The sequence below is a fragment of the Anabrus simplex genome, chromosome 6 (genome assembly GCF_040414725.1).
Source record: "Anabrus simplex isolate iqAnaSimp1 chromosome 6, ASM4041472v1, whole genome shotgun sequence".
In the NCBI taxonomy this organism is placed as follows: Eukaryota; Metazoa; Arthropoda; class Insecta; order Orthoptera; family Tettigoniidae; genus Anabrus; species Anabrus simplex.
In genome coordinates, this window is record NC_090270.1 from 82,773,852 (window position 1) to 82,796,313 (window position 22,462).

Sequence of the window (22,462 nt, forward strand, 5' to 3'; positions counted from 1 at the left end):
TTAAATTACACTTGTCAACATGAAGCCCTGTAACATGTTCCTGCCATAACCTTTGTATCTACGTTTCTACGAGTTTCTGGAATAATCTTCGCATCTACATCTCTACATACTCCGGCAATATCTTCGTATCTACGCTTCTACTGGATTATCTACTTTCTACCTTCATTATTATAACCGGCTTTTGCCACCTACGCTTCTATGTATTAATGGTTTAATCTTATTTTGTGCTCACCCGTCTCTCCGCTCCTGTAACTCGCTGCATACTGACTGTCGCTCTGTGTCTACCTACCACTACCTACGACATCTGCTATGTCACCTAAACCTTCTCGAAAATACTAGTCTTCGCTTCCTTGTGTATATATAATGGACAGCCTCACTCGTCTAACTAGCCTGGCATCGAGAGAGAGAGAGAGAGAGAGAGAGAGAGTGTGTGTGTGTAGGGGCCACTGACCTCGTGCGGCTTGCCGTGCAATGCGGATTTCTATTCCGTCCAACTGGAAACTTAACATCGTCGGATCTGGGTGAGCTAAAAATTCCACATGCTAATTATTGGAACTCTTAAGCTTAACCTTTCAGGCGTGCTGGCTGTTTATTCACTCTAGTTTTTGAAGGCCTGGATCTGTGCCTTAACTCTTCCTATTTTCTCCTGATTTAAATTTTTACGTCATGAAAAGTATTAATGTGGATCAAGGGTGACCAACGTTGACATAATTTACTCAAGCATTCAAAAGAGGACAGTAACGGGTGGATGGACTCTCTCAAGTTTGTGCAATCGGATCCCTACTTTATTTTCCTCTCTTATCCTTGCTGTTATTGTCTTCCTTTTAACCTTCCTTCCTTCTTTCATTTAGATTGTTAGACTTTTGTAAACACCCTGGAGGTGTTCTATTTAGATTGTGGCCAAATATTATTGTTGTCATGGTAAAATGTTGTTCTTTGAAAAGTTTACGTCTGTTTTCCTGAAAAGGATGTTATTTGACATGATAATGTGTGAACTATCTTGAAAATTGAAAGTAATCCTGGCTACTAGTTCCTTTTACTCCCCTCTATTTAGTGGATTGTCGAACTTTCTTTCTCTTTAATGAAAGTAGGAATTGTATTAATAATCTCCATCCATGTTTATCTTGGACCTTTTTAGATCCTATATTAATCTGTGTGTACTGTGCAAGGTTATTTATTTAATACATTTGTTTATCTGAGCTATCGAATGATGGTTCTTTTCTCTTGTTGGGTACCTACCATGGAAAACCTCTCCCTCCATCCCCCAGTGTTGCTTCCTGTCACTCTGCTCGTTTTCTGTATTGGATACGTAAAATGTTGATGCGATCAAACTTGTTAGAGAAATCGGTGATGCATTATTACCATTACTTTGAAATCATCTTGTTTTCCCAATAGCAGTGATGAAAATATACTATGCAAAATTAACTTATGTTGTAAACTTTGCCACAGCCCAACTAAAATTAATCAGGCTACAAAAAGTTCAAGATCTTAGAAATATAATTAAACAATTCTCCAGAGGACAGAATCAGAGAACGAAGAGTGGTCTCTTCAATTTTATTGGCACACTATCTAAATCCTTGTTTGGAAGGATGGATCAAAGTGACGCAGATTTCCATCAGGACAAAATATCGGAATTAGAAAAGAACAAATGTTGATGCTTAGGATTGCAAAAGAACAGATGGTAGTAGTCCAATCAACACTGCAATCAATGAACAGTACACTATATGACGTCACTAAAAATGAGCTAAAACTTAGTCAAAATTTGGAGCAAATTAAAAATTTTATTAAAAATGAAACGGAAACAGGGATACACCCACCTCTGCATAGAAATTAATATTAATCAACATTTAATAGAAATTGAGGACTAATTCGTACAAATACATGAACAACACAACGTAATAGGCTCAGCCATCACATATGCTCAATTAGGAATTATTCACATTTAAATTTTAAGCCCAGCAGAAATAGTCAAGGCTTATAAAAGAGCATTAGGACAACTCCCTCAGAAGATGACCCTACCATCTGAATTGGGCACAACTCACGAGTATCTAATTTATAAGATAGCCAAGTTACAGGCTGTCATTAACAGAGATGTTTTAGTGTATGCAATTACTACTCCTCTCACTGACGAAAATAATTTGAAGAGTACAAAATTCTTCCTTTCCAAACTCCTATAGCAAATGAAAATCATCAGTTTGTAATTATAAGACCTACAGCAAAATTCATTAGAATAAGTGAAGAACAACAATATGCTTAGTTAACAAAGGACCAAATGCTCAAATGTAAGGCAATCACTGACGATAAAAGTGTATGTCCATTAGAATTTCCCTTAAAAATTACTCATGGAGAGAAGGATTGTATTTTAATTTTACTAACTGGTTCCAACTCAATACCATTAAGCTGTCCCAAAGATATAGTGCAACAATCATTTTGGATGTCCATTAATATAAACAAATATACAGTATATATATGTAACTCCAGAATCAACCAAATTAATGGTTGTTTGTCAGGAAACAAGTGATGTAATGATAAAAAGAGTAGGTATTCTCACATTTTATGAAACTTGCACTGCCTATGGGCCAAATATAAAATTAAAATCGTCAGTCAAAGTAAATACTACTAATAAAAAGGACATCATTCCTGACATTTTTCTAACATATGAATGTTGTGAACATTTGAATGTAAATTTCAGATTACCATATTTAGATTTAAAGAAAGCTCCCTTACATACTATCCTAGTTCATGAAAACGATCTCCGCTATGCTAGTAGAAAAGTGGAAGATGTCGAAAAGCTTATTACAGAGAAAGAAAAGGAAATGCAATTTAATCAACTGTACTCACATTTCAACATTTATAAGGTCACTGTTTGGACAGTTCTGGCAATAACAGTGCTGCTAGCAATTTTAACTTGTTGTAAATGTAGTCTGTTTTTTTCTGGGATCAACATATAAAAGATATTGGAAAGATACCTCAGGCAGTTGCACAAGGATCTGCTTCAAACAAAAGATTATTAACTAAAGTAAAGTTAAGGCTAAAAATTCAGATCATGGTCTAGTAGTGCATTTTGATAGAACTAGACTTGTAACAGGTCGCGTTAGTATTCATGAGGTAGAAAGTGAAGATGACACTATCGAGCTAGTCCAAACATCCCGTGTTACAAAATCACATACCCGCGTATAAAAGTAAATTGAACATAACTGTCAAAAGGGAAATTAGGAACCTCATAAGAGTAAACGTGAAAAGAGTACATATGAATGAGCTGTATAAATAAGCAGTGTCACTCCAAGACAGGAAGCGAGGAGAAGTGCCTGCATCATGTGGACGCAAACAGTTCTTTTCCGAAGGGGGGAGGTGTCATGTCGCTGACACGGCGCCGCCCGCAATCGGTACTCGATGGGCGAACGGTTCGATCTCAACTCAAACCGCGACCTCATCATACCGGAGTGAGGTAGAATTAAGAATCATAGAATCAAGGAAAAGGATTACGATCCCAAAGTGTCAAGGAAAAATAATTATATATACAAGGAAATGAATTTAAGACGTACATCGGGAATATTAAGAAGATGCATTTCTGAACAGTAGAAACCAACCAGGCAGTGGTGAAATATTGAATACACACTGGATGTTTGTGACTTTCTTATCCCGATGTGTACATGGTCAAGGGGCAGATATGCGATGCTCAGAAACGCACGTAGGCAAGGGAAATTTCCAATATTCGTCCGTCCAGAACAATTGAGAAGATTTACAACTCCCTCGGGGAAGGGATACCGCTGACTAATAGGAGAACGACAAATCAGAATCACGCGGAGTTCGAAGTGGTTGGAACAGGGTAATTTCGAGAGCATAGAGATGAATAATACCAATATAAATGGTCCGTTATTGGACATTATAAATTTTCCAGCTAACTCATTCCTGGTTGCCAGCGTTTCGCCCCTGTGTGCTAGGCTGGGCTCATCAGTTGGTACCTAGCACACCTACCAAGACGCTGGCAACCAGGAATGAGTTAGCTGGAAAATTTATAATGTCCAATAACGGACCATTTATATTGGTATTATAAATTTACTCATTCGGAACAATTATTTCTGATTCCCTATGGGAATCAACATCTACATCATCTGATGGCCAAGCAGGCATCAATTTTTGATAATGAGACAATGTCTCTCATAGTGCATTGGCACTGCCGGTGGCTACAATTAGCCTACGCAGTGGCCTCCACGGTATGCACTATCCAGCGTCTTGGTAGGTGTGCTAGGTATCAACTGATGAGCCCAGCCTAGCACACAGGGGCGAAACGCTGGCAACCAGGAATGAGTTAGCTGGAAAATTTATAATGTCCAATAACGGACCATTTATATTGGTATTATAAATTTACTCATTCGGAACAATTATTTCTGATTCCCTATGGGAATCAACATCTACAGCATAGAGATGACTTAAGGAGGGGCAGAATAGAACAATAAGTCAGTCTGGGAAGTCGCAATCAGATGAAGTAGTTGGGAAGGAGCCTGGAGCAAGGGAAGCTCAGTGGGACAGTAATCCGGTTAAGTCGTTAATAGTTTCAGTAAGAACTCGAAGTCGGAATTACAGCGACTGATAATCGTTATTCTGGGATGGTCTGCCGGGAAATCATATACACTCAGACAATGGAGCATTGAGGTGGAGAATATCCCTAAGCGGACTAAAAGTCTCTGGCAAAAAGGGAAACCCTCAAGTAAGGATATACGTCTAGGGAACCGTATGAGTAATTAGACAGGGAGTCAAGATTCATATTATCAACAGTTAGTAAAGACTTTATTAACCCGATGAGTGCTACGCCTGCCTATAGACAGGCTGACGCGACCGGTCCACCAGTGCTACGCTTGTCTATAGACGGTGCACGAGAATTGTAATTTTTTAGGAGTTTCCCGGTGCACTTTCAAGTGCGAATTTGATCTGTGAAATGTTCTGCCATCTGTTGGGCATTATGTAGAACTAACTTATCAGAGATTATAGCTTCGGGAAGTAACTTACAGAGCTTTTTGTAGATGTCTGTGGAGTTCATCTGTGATGTAAACAAACATGGCAGATCAACAATCTCTTTGCTCTTGCATCAATGTTATTTCGGATCACAGAATCTTCCAGTTATTAACCACAGCGGAAAGTGATGACAGAGATAATCATTTTAAGGAATTGCTAAGCGATTTTGAAAATGAGAGTGATGGAGAGAGTGCCAAAAATATTGTATGTGAGAGAGAAACAGAGCCTCCTTCTAAACGAAAGAAGAAAAGCTATTTTATCGCTAATTTCGTGGTGGATGCATTACTTTTCTTCACCAGAGTTTCAGGTAACTGTGAAAGTCTCCGAGTGCCAAGTAGTGTTTGATGACAACCCGAAAATCATTGATTTTTTAGAAACTTTTGTGTCAGTGAAGTTGGTGCAGATAGTTTAACAAATCAGCATCACAAACAACCAGTAGAAAACATTTAACTATCACCACATTCCAGGTTTGGAAAGTATTTTAAAATATCAACTTATATACTTCTAAGGAGTTACTTGTATTAGTTGCCTACAGATTTTAGGAAATAATATTACTTTGGGCAAAGATAATGCAAACATGGGCACATAAGTGTAATTTTGTTTTCTCTCAAAATAATATTGAACATAAGTGTAGGATTTTCCATTTGCATTTAGATTTATAAACAACCAACATTTATAAACATTTTAAGCTAATCACCCCACTGATAAGTTAAAAATTGAGGCTTCTACAAATTGTTTTACATACAAATGAAAGAACTCAGCACTTGAGGTACCTAACAGTCAACTGGTAACTCAGCACTTAAAAGGTTAAGGGAGTAGCTGTGAAATACTTTAGTTGTTCAGTATTGACAAGTGGAGGTTCCTGGAGGAGCCCACCTGATAGTTGCTACTCAAAAAAAAAGTAGTTCAAGGGAAGCCATAGTTCAGAGGTGAAGAGTATCTCTACTATAGACTCGAGCCGGGATAAGAGCTGTACGAACATCGACCAGATAGTTGGAAAGAGGAAACCACGGCAACAGTATATTCCAGTACATCATTTGAGGCCAACACTACAGGAGCCACACAGACAGTAATTAAAAAGAAGTATCAGAATTGCATCCTCTTGGGGTAGTAGTGAAGGAAGCTAGTGAAATCAGTGAAGTGTTAGTGTACACGAGTGAAGGCACAACTTCAAGAGAGAAGACGTCGCGGAAGACAACAGTTTCCTGGAAGATAAGTATCAACTAGTATATCAAATATAAAAAGGGAACCAAAGACTCCTTAGCTAGGTTTGGAAGTGTACAGATTAGGAAGTTCCCTAAAGCAAGATCGAAACTTCAATTTAACAAAGTTGTATATACTTGTATATTTTTGTACAGTGCAAATACTAGCGTTTCAATATAGTGAAACCGTACAGTGTCCTGTACAGCTCATTGGAATTATAGGTGCCTATCTACTTCATTAAAATCATTCCTAAAGGTCGCGTCATTGGTAGTAGTATGGGCGATGGGGATCGAGCAGCGTCCGGCCAGAATGGAACCCGCGAAAGAGCGCCTGGAAAACAAAGGGAAGACAGACCAGGAGCCAAGCCCCCGCGAAAATACCCTCTCAACTTGCAGAGAGAGCTAGAAGAGGACGCGATGCTGGAGTAGTCAGATACGCCCCGAGGTGTGGCTTAGCTTCCCAGAGTTCCAAACTAACATAAGGAACTTCCGGTTTTTTATGCACGGGTTACGGGTGCCAACGTCGGATTTTGGCGCGTAAAAATGGGATGATATTTTGATCCCGACATAGGAAAATTATGTGACACACACCAATGAATACAGCTGAATTTTCTGCGTTTCCCAGACTAAAAATATGTAATAATTTATTCAGGGGAAGAAATGAGGTCACCAGCTGTCCAGATGTAACATATTGCTAACACATGTGAATACAACAGCGTCACCCAAGCTAAGAGTCGCGCTCAAAGATGACTCCACCCCCCAAGGGACGCTAATGAATTAATCAAAGGCGGGAAGCAAATTGCATAAAAACTGCCGATCGTAGGTCCAGCACGCCTTGCTCAAATGAAAGAGGAGATAGGGGGCCACAAGATGCACTATTTAAATGTCTTCAATTCTTGGTATGAAAGGAGCTCTTGTCCTTAATGAACTGTGAACGTTTACGCCCCCAGGCTTCCGGCGGGGAAAATAATATAGGCCGGGCTGGCCTCATTGAGAAGGGACAGTGTGTCCCGTGGTGCTCCAGTTTTACAGTCCGAACCCATTGACCGCTTACTAAGAGTGATATTGTGTCCGCCGCGTCGTGAAGTACAAAGCCTTTGTGAAGTGTAAACAGGAGGCCAAACGAGCCTAGGTGAATTGTTTCTGTGCTGCGTGTCAAACTAGTTAATCCGTGAGCATAATTTACAAACGAGTAGCGGAAGTCGGCTGGGACAGTGCCGGCTTAAATGAGTCAGTGAAATTCATAAAATGGTATCACCCAAAGTGTTACTCTGAATCAAGGTGCTCGAGTCTCGTGAGCCACCCGATCCCTGCTGTGAATGCGCCCGCCGTGATTTGAAAGACCTGTTAATTCGTGGTGTAAACTCTGGATTACTGTAAGATTTCAGCTGTGAACGAGTTCCCAAAGATGTCGGACTTGTATGGACCAGGGATGAAGGACTGCACGCCTGCCTCCAGCCCCGGGGTCATGCAGCAATAAACTCCACCATGGGTCTCCCGTGGAAGGAAAAACAACGGCCACAAAACAGATGAGTGATGTCCAAATCTAATTTCTTAAGCATGATAATGTAACCGGGGATAGGATTAGCTTTCTTTTGTAAATATCAAAATGTTGTTAGATGATGCATGTCCTAATATGGAAATTTTATTGATCTTTATTATGTTGAAGTAAATTCAAGGGAGCTGAATTCCCGGATGACCCATTCTTTTTCTTAATGATTACCTTATCGTGAGGGTTATATTTTTAGTAATATGTAGAATGTCCTAGCAAATATGGGAACAAGGTTAGGAGAATATTTGAGTTCCCCTTAGGGGTGGCTGGAACAATAATGCTGGCGAGCAGGGAAAACCATGTCAAAATGTTGTTAGTTACTGTCCCACGTGGCTATCGTATATGCCGGGGAAACTCATGGGTCAGTCAGACAATGCATGCCTAGCTTACACATATAATCAGTGCATGTACAGCAAGAGAGAAGAAATCCCGGCCGGGAGAGGTATATGCTGTGTTATTTAGGTAGTTGTGAGAGACCATGTGCAAGTCTCCCATGATTTTTGATTAATTGGCCAGAATGTCTGGAGTATTTTTTTTAAATCTATAGCCGGGGTGAGACACAGAGGCAGGAGTCTCTAATCTTTGGTCAAAAGATTCAAATATATGTATATTTCCTGTGCGAGGAACGAGGAGTATGGAAAAGGTTGACTGAGGAGTCATGAGAGCCCTATGTCCAAGGAAAGAAGATACGTGATATGAGACGTAATGAGAGGGCCGAATGCCCGAGGAATTTACGATGAGATGAGTTAGAAGTGATCGTGCCCACAGTCGGCGTTCAGCGGTAATTATGAGAAGGGAGAGAATAAAAGTGTATTTCTTGGGAACTCAGTGGTAAGATGATATAAACAAATGAAATGGGCCAGGGATATGTGCCCCGGCTGGCCATGGTAATTGAGAGGGGTCAAGAATCTGCCGTGGCTAATGATTCTTGAAGTACAAAGCCTTTGTGAAGTGTAAACGGGAGGCCAAACGAGCCTAGGTGAATTGTCTCTGTGCCGCGTGTCAAACTAGTTAATCCGTGAGCAGCGAATGACCTTCCCTTCTTTTTTTTTTGTGAGTGTCTGCTCCTCGTCCCTCACGACAGAGCTGGTCCCGCTGTGCTATTATAGTTAAGGTTTGAGGCTATGGGCCTCCCCCGTAAGTTACTGTTGTTTAACTGGTTCAACTAAAACACTGCCGGCAATGATATCACGCTGATTTAGAAGGTAATTAATAAATGAGTAGGGATCTCCCCCAAATATCCGGTAATATGAGACTGTAGCTAGTCTAGGGATTTTCAGAAATCCACAGTACCTCTCGGTCGGGAGTCGGCCAGTTCGATCCTGGATCAAGATGGCTCCCTTGAGCGAGCTGCTCCAAGCTTGCGCCTTGGGCCGGAGACAGTGATAACCATGCTGTTTCTTTCTAGGAATTGCTCTCCTGTATGCATGAAGTGTATATATATATCTGTGTATGTTTAGAATTAATGTGCATATATTTTTTGAGTTCAGACAGAACCTTTGTACAACGTTGTGTGGTCTTGGTGATAGATGAGGAAGTCCGGGGTTTAGCTAAATGGTATGTGTGTTTGTCTGTGTATTATGCAAATGTTTCTTTTAATATGGTAATTATGTAGCGTAGGCCCCGGTTATTTTCGTGCTAAGAACAGGAAGTAATATGTGAGTAGGGACATCAGATCATCTCTCGGTGTGATCGACAGAATAATATAAAAAGTCATGAACGGTATGAACTAATGAGGAAAGATGAACGATAGAAATAGCAAAACCTCAATTACACCGTTATGCAGACGACGCCTATGGGCGATTCATATTTTAAAGTGATCATTATTTTCTTTACCTCCCATATGCGGAGAGTTCATTGTATAGAGTTGTATCAATTTCTTTAATATGTCATATTTGAATAAATTAGTATTCGTAACCCCTATTTTATGATTCTTGTCATTTGTAGCAGTGCTAAGCAGTATCCAGTAGGCATTTGAACCCAGAGATCCTACTTTCATATTATATACATAAGGCTCCATCTTAAGTATTTGTTTCTTTTTTTTTTTTTTTTTCTTTCGAACGTACCACTCCCCAAGTGCTCATGCTGCCGGGCCAGCACAGAAAGTAGGAAGGGAAGCGGTTCGAAGCTCGTGAAGCAATTCGACCCGCTCTTCAATCCAATCTCATCCGTAGGTGTTTACCCCGTTACGTGGAGGCATTCTTATGCGTAGGTCATCCATTCGAGGCCCGGAAGGGTGTAATAGAAGATTTTGGCGTTAAGCCACCTTAAAATTGTGTTATCATTTTAGAATTTTAAGTGCATTAGAAACCCTTATAGTCCCCAGCCTGCAGTATTCGTAGAATACGACATGATATGACGGATGCAGAAATTTTCTCACGGAACTGGAGTGCATATCATAGAGATAGGATAGAAATGGTAGGAGAGGGAGTATTCTTTCTGGTGAAAGAAGAATTTGTAAGCTACCAAAAAGTTAATGACAAACATGAAATTCTAGGTGTAAGGCTCATCTCTAAAGATAACAGGCAACTTTATGTCTTTGGAGGGTACAGACTGTGTAGTGCTAATGCTGATTCTGAATTATTTGATAAGCTATGTGGGAAAATATGGAAAGGAACGTGATTGTAGCAGGTGATCTCAATTCACCAAATGTCAACTGGGAAGGTAATACAAACGACAAGAAGCATGACCAACAAATGGAAAATAAGTTAATATGGGAAGGACAGCTGACTCACAAAGTGATGGAACCAACTAGAGGGAAGAATATTCTAGACGTTTTCATCATCATCATCATCATCATCATCATCATCATCATCATCGTCATACTCCAGTCGCTCTGGATGTGGTGCTGGTAAAACCAGATGAGCTCTATAGAGAAACCGAAGTAATAGATGGTATTAGTGATCACAAAGCTGTTTTTGTTGTAGTTAAAATAATTTTTGAGTTAGAGAGGAAGGTCGTAAAAATAGGGCTATTAGGCAGTACCATATCTATCTATCTATCTATCTATCTATCTATATATATATATATAGATATATATATAAAAAATAAGAGTTTTGTCTGTACATTGCTCAGAATTTAAAAAGGATGGTATTTCTATATCGATTATGTCCACAGCAACAAGGAAATGCACTTGTAAATTTTCCATAATTTCTGTCTGTATGTATGTATGTATGTATGTACATGCATCACGAGAAAACGACTGAAGAGAATTTAATGAAAATCGGTATGCAAAGTCGGGGAATGAATTGCTACAATCTAGACCATTAATAATTTTCTTCACGCTGAGAGAAATGGTAGTTTAGGGGAAGGCCTAAAATTTAATTCTAAAAATATTTCTTATTAGTGGTCCTATCTTAATGGAGACTGGTTCGCAAAGGCGAGGAATAAATCGCTACAATCTAGGCCATAAATAATGTTATTCATGCAGAGTGAAATGGTAGTTTAGCCAGGAGAAGGCCTAAAATTTAATTCTCAAATATTTATGTTATAAGTGGTCGTATCGATAAATACTACATAACTAAAGTTATATAGTCTTATATTTCCGATCATTTTATACATTTTTACTGTACCGGCTATGATTTTGGATTTTTGTTTTTAATTCCATATCAGCGCCGAGTCACAAGAAAATGGGTTTTAATGAAAACCAGTGTGTGAAGTTGGAGAATAAGAAACTAAAGTCTACACTAATATCACAGAATTGAAGGAAAACTAATTGTGAAGGCCTAAAATATAGAATGCTCATAAAATTGATCAACAATAACATTACACTGACCATTGTTTGCTCTGATGTGCTTTGTGTCTTCTGTTGCTACTCACCTCCAATAGATAGGATTACTGCAGTGTACCAAAGATATTTTAAAATTTGCTTTACGTCGCACCTATACAGATAGGTCTTATGGTGACGATGGGATAGAAAAGGGCTAGGAGTGTGAAGGAAGCGGTTTTGGTCTTAATTAAGGTACAGCCCCAGCAATTGCCTGGTGCAAAAATGGGAAACCACGGAATACCATCTTCAGGGCTGCCAACAGAGTGGTTTGAATCAACTATCTCCCGGATGCAAGCTCACGGCTGCACACCCCTAACCGCACAGCCAACTTGCCCGGTCGTACTGAGTGCAACAGCCTGCCTGTATATCGGCGGGAAGTAGCTGTGGAGTTGGATAACTTTCTTCTTTAGCATGCCATTCATCTGGTTCATAAACTTTCTGATATACTGGTACGTAGCACACTGGTTCAGCATAGCATTCGTGCTATTCAACCCCTACTACTCTTAGGCAGTCATTGGAATGAGAAATGTGCATATTTAACTGAATAATGGCAGAGGAGTGTTCACGACTGTCTGCGGCCTGGTCACTCCAGCTCTGGAACTTTGGACTGTTAGATCAACACCGTAGTACTGTTTGTTAAAAGTGAGAAAATGTACAGTTTTTCATCTGATCAATTATTTCATATGATAGCACTGCTTTTAATCGCTACATTCCTACTGAAGCTTTTGTAATGATCTATGTTGACTTCAGTTAGGAAAACCACAAAGGCAGACTCTGTCAGAATCCTATAGGGAAGCACGGGTACATCAGGTAATGGCTGATAAAACAGTAAAAAAGTAACTATGATCGGTGGAAAATGGTAAATAAAAATGTAAACAGACTGTGGGATGGGTTTAAAGCAATTGTTGAGGAATGTAAAAATAGGTATATACTTGTAAAGGTGATAAGGAATGGTAAAGACCCACTATATTATAACAGAGAAGTAAAGAGACTGAGAAGGAGGTGCAGGTTGGAAAGAAATAGAAATGGCTGTGGATGTGAGGAGAAATTGCAAGAACTTACTAGGAAATTGAAACTAGCAAAGAACTCAGCTGACAATAACATGATAGCAAGCATAACTGGCAGTCATACAAATTTTAGTGAAAAATGGAAGGGTATGTATAGGCACTTTTAAGCAGAAACAGGTTCCAAGAAAGACATTCCGGGAATCATTAATCAACAAGGGGAGTGTGTATGCGAAGAAATTCAGAAGGCAGAAGTATTCAGTCAGCAGTGCGTAAAGACTGTTTGCTACAAAGATAATGTCCATATAGAGGAGGTGATCAATACTAATGAAGTATTGAAATTTATGTATAATGACATTTACAATAAAATACAAAAGTTGAACTAGAAAAGCAGCTGGAATTGATAAGATTTCTGGGGATAGTAAAGACAATGGCTTGGGATATAGTACCTTATCTGGAGTACTTATTTTGACAATTGTTTGCATGAAGGAGCTATAACAAATTAATGGAGAGTTGCTATGGTAGCCACTGTGTATAAAGGAAGGGATGATAGACATAAAGCTGAAAATTACTGTTTGACATGTATCACATGTAAGATTTAGGAAAGCATTCTTTCTGATTATATTAGATATGTTTGCAAAATTAATAACTCGTTTGACAGACGGCAGTTCAGGTTTAGGAAATGATATTCCACTGAAGCTCAACTTGTAGGATTAGAGCAAGATATAGCAGGTATGAAGATGAAGTTCGAATTCAAGAGGACAAATAGGGGGTAAATATTTGATTATAGGAAGTGGAGGTAGGGATTGGAATAACTTACAAAGGGAGATGTTCAATAAATATCCAATTTCTTTGCAATCATTTGAGAAAAGGCTTCAGAAAACAACAGATAGGGAATCTGCCACCGGGGGGACTGCCCTAAATGCAGATCAGTAGTGACTGATTGATTGATGCCTGCTTTTGTGCTTACACCATTTCCGGTTGCTTGAACTCAACTGCTCTTTGGTGGGAATATCTGTTGTTTCCCCTGGTTGACCATCTTGGAGAGTGGACATGCTCACGCTGAGCTCCTACCTCATGGGAATCGGTCTATTTTAAGCACTCTTGTTTCTTTCATGTTTGGTTGCAATTTCACTTAAATTTTAAATGTAATACTTTTCTTTAAATATGCAGTTCACCATCGGATCTTACGTTTACCGCTAACTTTTAATTTTGTGATGAGCTAGTTCTTCATCTAAACTCATTTTCAACTTTGTTGGAGGCAAACATTTTCGTTTGTATTAATTTTAATTTATCCATCAGGTTTGCCATTCTTTCTATCAATTTATTTTAACATTCATGTCCTGAAGAGTTTTTGTTTTCTTTATGCTGTTGTTTATATAAAAGTTTAGTTGCTCTTGGATACTGTAGAATGGGACTAGACCTGAGTTTCAGTGACGTGAATTATTGTAATAGGTTTTGACATGTTTTCATCCAAGTGCCAAGGCATAAGTAATTTGTATTTTGTCTGACTTAGCGCATCACGCACATCTTTGTCGAGGTATGTTCAAAGGAACATTTATTTCCTTCTTCTTGATCATGTTACTTCTATAGTCTTGTTTAATTTTTGAGCTCTGAATATCCTGTTTTTAAAATTAAATATATATGACTCCTAGGGATATTACACTTTCTGATTTATTGGTCACAAAAGGCTATGTTCCACTACCTCACATGGTTCCCACCTCTTCAGACATCCTACCAGTAGTTGTTGTGTATCCTAACCTTGTTATGTGTTTTAACGATTTTAAATTTGTTTTCATGTTTAGAATTTCCTTGTTTTAATTTAACTGTTTTATGTTAATCGCTCAAGGGCAGTTACCTTTGGTAGCATAACTAAGATGGTCAACCGGGAAAGACAAAAGACGGTCCCTCGTTCCCACCGAAGAGCGGTGGAGTTCAAGAAACAGGGAATGGTGTAAGCACAAAAGGAGATCAATAAGAACGCAGAATTAACCCTCAGGATCTTACACTAACCAAAAGAAAACATTACTTTGTCGCATTAAATTTCTCTTCTTTCTTGCTGACACTGTCAACTGCACAATTTCTGGAAAGGTCCAGGCTTATGAAATTGGAAATTACGCTTCCCAAACTACTGTATTGTGACCGTATCGGCACAATTAATAGTTATTTCAAGGTGATATGCTTGGTAAGGAAGCAGCAAGCTCTCTTTGTGTACTATGTGAACAAAGCGGGGGGTGAAATCTTTCACTCTTTTTTCGTTTATAATTTGTGATAGGCAACAGAAGATTATGGTAATGAGATGTACTTTAGATCTCGGTTGCGAAGTAGACTAAGACTTCGTGAAATATGAAGTAGGGTTTTGTATAGCAACAATTACTGGATAGTACGCAGAATTTCTGTGGGAGAACATAGATCTGTATAAATCCGCGCTGTTTCTGAACAAAGCGCAGGTCAGATTATTAACTGAGTAACAGGCAGTGAGAAGTGTTCCTGAACTATCAAAACATACAAAAGATAGGGATAGAAAATTCTGCATCATGCGGATGCTGGGAGCACCCGGCTTAACAGTGTAATAGACCAGCTGAAAGTAGCCGATATATTCATCTCCATGTAACTGGCAGTGGGTAGAAAAAGAAGTAATAGGAGTGAACGGTAACACGTGTGCAAGAAATTGATAAATTGTGTAAATTACAATCTAATTTCAGTGATCCGTGTGCTACAAAAATGGATTACGCGAGACAAGATATGGAACTTCTGAACTCCAGGACTCCAGGATCCAACGCCATGGAGTAATCCAACATGGGTAGGCCTCCGGATCCTCCGGACCAGGCCGATGACAGCAACCGTTGAGTACAAAGTTATGTTTTCTTCTCCAATGCTAGTATTTCCCTTTGTAAATAATAGTCATGAAGAATAGGGTTAAAATAACGTATATAAATAGGTTTAATCCGCCCAAGAATGGTCGGGAATCCTTTTATTCATTTTTGTTTCAATTAATTAATTAGATATGGGAAGGGAGTGATCCTGTGTTAGTGTATAGAATATGGGACCCCTTTTAGTGGATATATTTGCATGTTATCATATTTTGTTTATTTAGTGCTGAGAAGGTATTGAGGGGAAAAGGAGTAGAGTGCTATGTAGATTAATAATGTAGATCTCATCTGAGCTATTGCCTAAGTTAGACAGGGACTAGCGAGGTGACAGAGTCATCAACGAGTGCCCGTATGAGAGAAAAGGCTTGGGCTAGAATCAGCACTATGTTCGTAATGGTAGAGTTTGTTGCATGATAATATAAGTTTTGGCTGCAACTGAAGATGGTCAAGAAATGAAGTGCCGAGGTTTGAACCCCTGTCCTCCACTACACTATTGAGGTTAGATGTAAAAGGTCTGTTAGTGGTTTGGAAGGATTTAATAATTTAAATTAATTTGAATTTTATTATTATTATTATTATTATTATTATTATTATTATTATTATTATTATTATTATTATTATTATTATTTTCTTAATGTAACTTGATCAGTGTTTGGATGCCAATACAATTTAAGCAAAAGGTTAGAGGATTATTATTATTATTATTATTATTATTATTATTATTATTATTATTATTATTATTATTATTATTATTATTATTATTATTATTACTTTCTTAATGTAACTTGATCAGTGTTTGGATGCCAATACATTTTAAGCAAAAGGTTAGAGGATTATTATTATTATTATTATTATTATTACTATTATTATTTTCTTTCATGTTTTGATCGATGATTTCATGCCGATCTATTAAAATGGCAAGTTAATGTTATGCCAGGTACACAATCTATACACACACGGGTGGAATTAGGAGACGTTGTCGTTCGAGGAAAGGCGATTGGAAGTGTGAATGAGGATACGATTGGAAATGTATGGGTAAATCCCAATTGCTAGTATAACGAGGGAGTTTTTGATATAATCTGGCTGAGTAATAGAAATAAATAAATAATTATTGGTCATAAGGATCGTAATGAGCTAATTTGAGCAGGTGACCCTGCATTAGCTAAATTGAATGATGTTATGGACTCCTTGAAGGCCGCCTGTGAATGTGGTGAATTAGTCTCGCTGTGGTGCGAGAGGGGAGCGGACTTGGGTCAGAATTTATGACCAGAGAAAAGAAAGAACTCGCCTTGTTAAGAAAACGTGTCTGGTAGAATGTTGCGTTCTACTGTGTGAAAGAAGACACAAATTTTATGTAAATAATACACACTGTCCATTAGCCTTGATCCGGAAAACAATGTAGAGAGTAACTACTGTTCGATACATGATTAGATTAATTAGGGCTTGATTACAGTACCCTGGATGGAGACGACCAGAGTCTCAGGTTCGAACCTCGTGTGGGCACAGCAGGGATCAACAGCTCGCTAAGACAGCGGGTTACAACGGGTTATTTACAGCTATTGTCTTTATTGATACATGTGTTTGATATATTTCTTTTCCAGGAAGTGTTTTGTTTACTTATAATCGATGTCGATTTGAATCTAGACTTCGTGAAAGTCCACTGGTAGTGATTGCAAGTGATAGTTCGTTGTTCAAGTCTGTGTTTAATTTTATATGGAAGACTTGAGTCCATTTCTTTTTCTTTCTCCGTGTTTTAATGACGGATTTCTGATATGGTCAGAATGTTCGGATTAATTATGTTTTTTTATATTTACTTTCGTGATTTCTCAAGTTAGCCGACCATTCAAAAGCGGACATTTTTCTTTTGTGTAAATAGAGTCTAATGTGTAATACGGGATTCAGTCCCATGGAATACTCGCATTGGGGGGAACATGGCTTGTTTTATTTTTGTGAATATGATAGGGTCATTTTATTGTGTATGTCGTACTCAAGTGGTTTATGGTAACCGGGGGATGGAACGCACAAAACAATCGCGATAATACACAAAACAATTTGTGTAGCATACATCCAAACTAATGTAATAGTTATGTAAGCAATATAGGACACAGGCAATTCAAAGTGATAGTATGTGAAAAGGTGAGATCATATTAATAACCTCTCGGTAATTCTCTGTTTTGGTAGAGAGGGATATGGATATTTACGTCTGTGTCAAAAGGGAAATTTAAATTGGATTAGAGAGAGTACCAGTTAACGTTGCCGTCCACATAGATTTTGGTCTGTGGAATGTGGAGGTAACATCTGATGTCAATGGCAGCCCGGATTTTTCCGCTGCTAAAATAAGTGATTGCTGATATCAACTGTGTAAAAAGGATCAAGAGTGTATGTAAATTTTTGTATATTTCACCGAGTGAATAGAAAATTGTTCTAAACGATTTCATGCCTATCTCTACCGAAAAACATGCATCCAGAATCCTCTTCCGTTCATTGTAGGCCTTTAAGATAGCTTATGTTTGATAGCCTCTATATGCCGCGAACGTTCTTCGGCCCTGAGGAGTCCGTGTTCAGACCTCAGGAACGGGAGAGTAGCTGTGATCTAGCTGAGTCGTATGGCTGATAACTTCTCATGTGAGTGGATTAAGTATACAATCCCAATGAGGAGAAATCGGCACAGACCAAAAAGATCCCTTGACTATCGACTTCCGTGGAGCATGGTCCCATGTGTTCGTGACCCGAAAGGGTTGGTTTGTTGTCACATGGTCCCATGAGTCATGGGGGACGGTGGGAAAGGTTCCAGTATGTTCCAAAAGTTCAAGCCAACAGAACAAGTTTTTTATAAAGGAGCAAATATTACATTTTTCTATACAATCAAATAAATAAGAGTTCCAATGAATTCCAACTGCTATCATACTGGTACAAATACAATTTTCCAAAACTGATGAAATCTGAGGAAAGAGTAACTGAGTGGCATAAGAGGTTTTAAATATTAAACTTAGGCTATATGTTAATAGTATTTTCACCATATACAATTCCAGACCATATCAGTTAGTAATAAGACAGGAACCAGCTCCAACACGGAAGGTTTAGAGATTTAGACATTTTAAATCATGAAAAATAAATGTAAATTTATGAGGTCAAAACATATACCTGAAGGGTGGATTCTTGTAAATTAACACTTATATCTGTTTTGTTTTGTTTTTCATTTAAAATTCATGCAACAACTGTTTAATGCCAAACAGAACCATGCACAGACTTCCTTCCAAAGACATTTAGCACACAGTGAAATATCACAGTGAAGTAGATTAACTGCTATCCATACTCCTGCAGCATTTCACTCCTTTATGTAATATTTCTCACTATTGTGCATCATGTTGCATGCATCAATTGTCACCTGGTGCTGGGGTGGCCATGACTGAAGGAGGCTTGCTAACAGTCACCAAATTGTCCAGGTTCACAAGTGCAGAATTCTCGCCCAGGAAGCTGTGGGGTGTCTTTTTAGCTGTTGACTGCTTACTTTCTGTGAGCGTGTCTCCCAAAACACTCAAGTCAAAAGGATCAGGTGAGAGGGTTCCCCCTGTAATGCAATACCCTGTCTTTAAAAGACTTAACAGTCAGACTTATCACTGAAAAGAAGTCTATACATTAAAAGCCATTCAAACACTCATGCATCCCTGCCACAGCAGTAGTTCCCAGTTAGATGCTTATATTTGCAAAATGACCTCAGAAATTGCAGTTTAAAGTATTTAAAAACAGAGTATTTATTATCCTCCTTCAGTTCTTAATCCTCCAAGGTGATTCAGGTAATAATAACCAGTATTCAGTGATAGGAACAATGAAGGACAAAGATATGAAAGCTTTTGTGCAGAAACACAGCACCAGAATTTTTAGCATGGTACAAAACACAAGGCTAACAAATGGAACATTACACGACATGCAGAGCAGGAAGATAAAATTCTCAGAACTAACAAAACATTACAGTAACTAAGAAATGTCAAGACCAAATAAACACATTGTTCTCATGCATACTAATTAAATTACAGCAGAATTTGTGAAGAACAAAATAAATAATGTTCTCGTGCATAGTCACAAAGGCAAAAGAAGGCAAAGCTAATAACTGAAAAGTAACAAAAATAAATAAAAATCACATGACAATATTCGAATTGTCAAAACTGTGGAGATCCGAGTCCTATAAAGTTAGTTATTATTTTCAACCATGTCTTGAATTTTAAGAAGCAAAAATATGAGTATTTAGTCAGTTCAACGTGCAATGAGAAATCTTAGCACATTATTCATTCTCAGAAGATAGAAAATCAAGGCATGGTTCTGAATGCTGTAACTAAATTCTAAACATAGGGAAAGTCTTAAATTTTCATGTTCCTTATGGGTCCTTGTTTATTTGAAGTACAAATTTAGAAGGCACTTCAATAACTTGCCTTCTGTAAAGCCAAGTCCTTAATATTTCCCACAGATTACTTTATAGATAATTTCAATGATAACCAAATTATTTCTCTACTGTATCAAATACATCAGTTCTATTTATGTACACTGCTAGATAATATATCTATACTGTATGCCTGTCAGAAAATACAGTTCATCATGAACGGAACACACATTATTTTCAGGAAAGTAGACATTACTCAGAATGTTTGATAAGTTGGTAATTCATGGCTAAACAGAAAAATACACTGAACCAGATGTTACAAGTACTTAAACTACTTCAGCAGAAAGTTCTTTTACTTATTTCAATTATTATTATTATTTATTTTTTTTTTTAGACCTTTAAAAGGCTACTAATCGAATGGTTCATCACTATCAATGCACTTGTCCAGCTAAGGCGAGTGGTTGCAATATTACTACGACATAGGTTTAATTAGACATTTCATAACGATATTAGGTTCTAGAATATTTCTCTTACTCAGTTTCATCAACTTCTGCTAAAAACACAATTAAAAAGAATATTTGTTTTAAAATGTTAAAATGATCCATCAGTATGTTAAAATCGGAGAGTTTCATCAACCTATGCCAGCTCTATGTTAACCAACAGTTCAATTAATTAGAAGTTATGTGAATTTAGAAAGCAGTGGTTGGTATTCACAATTCGGAACGCTGGCCAAAGAGTGTAGAAACAGCATCATAGAATCTTTTATACTTCCATCTTATGCCATGGCAGAAGAGATGTTCATAAAACTAGAAACCAAAACTAATAAGAAATGTGTATGTGGAGTTAATTATACATTACAAGTTTACTGCCATAGATTTCTTGAACACTGATAGAAAATAGACCTTTCCTATTTCTATTGTATTTCATCTTTATTAACACAAGGAGATTCCACTTCAATGTGCACAACGTCCATAGCTCCTAATACACCTGGAAAACGTGCCATTTCATACAGGTATCTAATTAGAGTACCTCCTTCAACTGCATAAGGGAAATTAATATATTGTGGTCTCAATGCTGCTATAGCAGAAAAGACGCTGTAAACCCGTTAACTACCGTATTTATTAATGCAAAAGGTGCAACCGCATAATGTATGCACCCCAACTTTCCCCTTTAAAATTTGGAAAAATAATCCCTGCTTAATGGAAGCATTTAATTTTCTACAAAAATAGGCTTAGTAATACTTAAAATAATAAAATCGGATCTACTACAGTAAGCTACAAAATTTTGGTGAGGTTATAAGTCACTGCATGACTTTGCACTGTGACCAATTAGAGACGTTGTTTTCCTCTCATGGGAAGAGGGTGAAACCCGGTGTTGGTTCATTGCCTACTCTGTCGAGTAACACCATGGGGTCTGCTCAAGGTTTAACATCACCATCCAACAGACGGGTCATCATCAACAGCATCATATGCACTCATTCCATATGAGAAATATAGAGAAGTTTGGAATTGAAACCACGTTTTTGGCATGCTATCTATTCTCCGGACCTTTTGAGGAGACTAAAGCGGAAGTGATTGTATGGACCAGGGGATGGCGCGGGTGACAGGGGCAGCGCCTACGGTGTTGTCACATGGTAGGCGAGGGGGGCAAGGGAGTTTTGGCAGTGGTGCCGTCAGTGCGGAGCTGCCATGCTTACTTACTCAGTGGATGTCTTGAACACGTGGGTGCAGTTCCAATTGTAGTCTGTTTAAAACAGCAGTGAGAGAATTTTATCAGTGTGCTCTGCTTTTACGAAAAGAGTGCATGTGCGTATTGCGTGCTAATTCATAATTCTTGTAGTGTCTTGTACGTTTGTAGGTTTCTTATTATTGGTTATCGATATTATTGTGCAATGGATCTGAACAAAAATTCACCAGACTTATCAGTTGAAGAAGAAACGCAAGATTTTTACGTCCGGCGAGAGAAACATGATTCTGTCTGTTTATAAGCATTTCCGAGCGAAAACTACTGACGGGGGAATTACTACTGTTCATGAAGCAGCGAGACAGACAGCAGAGGCTGTGGGAGCTTCATATACAACCGTGCTCAAGGTGAAAGCAGATTATAAAACCGGAAAAGGGTTGGAGACACCTCGGAAACATAGAGGAACTGAAAGGAAAGTAACTCGTCTTCAAAAGTATGATTCCTTTACTCGAGCGGCAATAAGGAGAAAAATTCACGTCTTGTACAGGGCGAACGATCTACCGACATTAAATAAAGTGATATCAATCGTTAATGAAGACAAGGAACTTCCAAAGTTCTCTAAAACAACCATGCGGAGGCTACTTTTAGATATGGGGTTTAAGTATATAAAGCGAAGGAGAGAATGTTAATTGACAGGGAAGACATTGTTGCTTGGCGTCATAGGTATTTACGCAGTATTCACGAAGTAAGGGCCAAGGGAAAAGCCGTAGTGTACACAGCTGAGACATGGGCAAACGCCAGCCACACTAAGTCCAGCGTTTGGATTGATACATCTCTTAAGACAGCTACACAGGCATGGAGGGAGGGCCTCACCACAGGTAGCAAGGCACCCTCGGGCAAAGGGGGGCGTGTACTGCTGATTCATGCAGGGACTGAATGTGGGTTCGTTGAGGGAGCAGAACTTATATTCGTGGGCATGAAGACA

The 22,462-nt window shown here is 38.5% G+C and overlaps 1 protein-coding gene across 9 annotated transcripts in view; it reads right to left on the reverse strand.

Moving 5' to 3' along the window:
* lqf (epsin homolog lqf) overlaps positions 1-22,462 on the reverse strand; it is a 255,684-nt gene that overhangs the window by 19,143 nt on the left and 214,079 nt on the right. For 8 of the 9 annotated variants that reach the window (XM_068228319.1, XM_067149807.2, XM_067149808.2 and 5 more), the window contains one exon: positions 18,805-18,987. The exons of the other annotated variant lie outside the window; for it this stretch is intronic. In XM_068228319.1, coding sequence (XP_068084420.1) covers positions 18,805-18,987 — 183 coding nt within the window. The remainder of the gene's footprint in view (positions 1-18,804; positions 18,988-22,462) is intronic. 9 annotated transcript variants of the gene reach the window in all.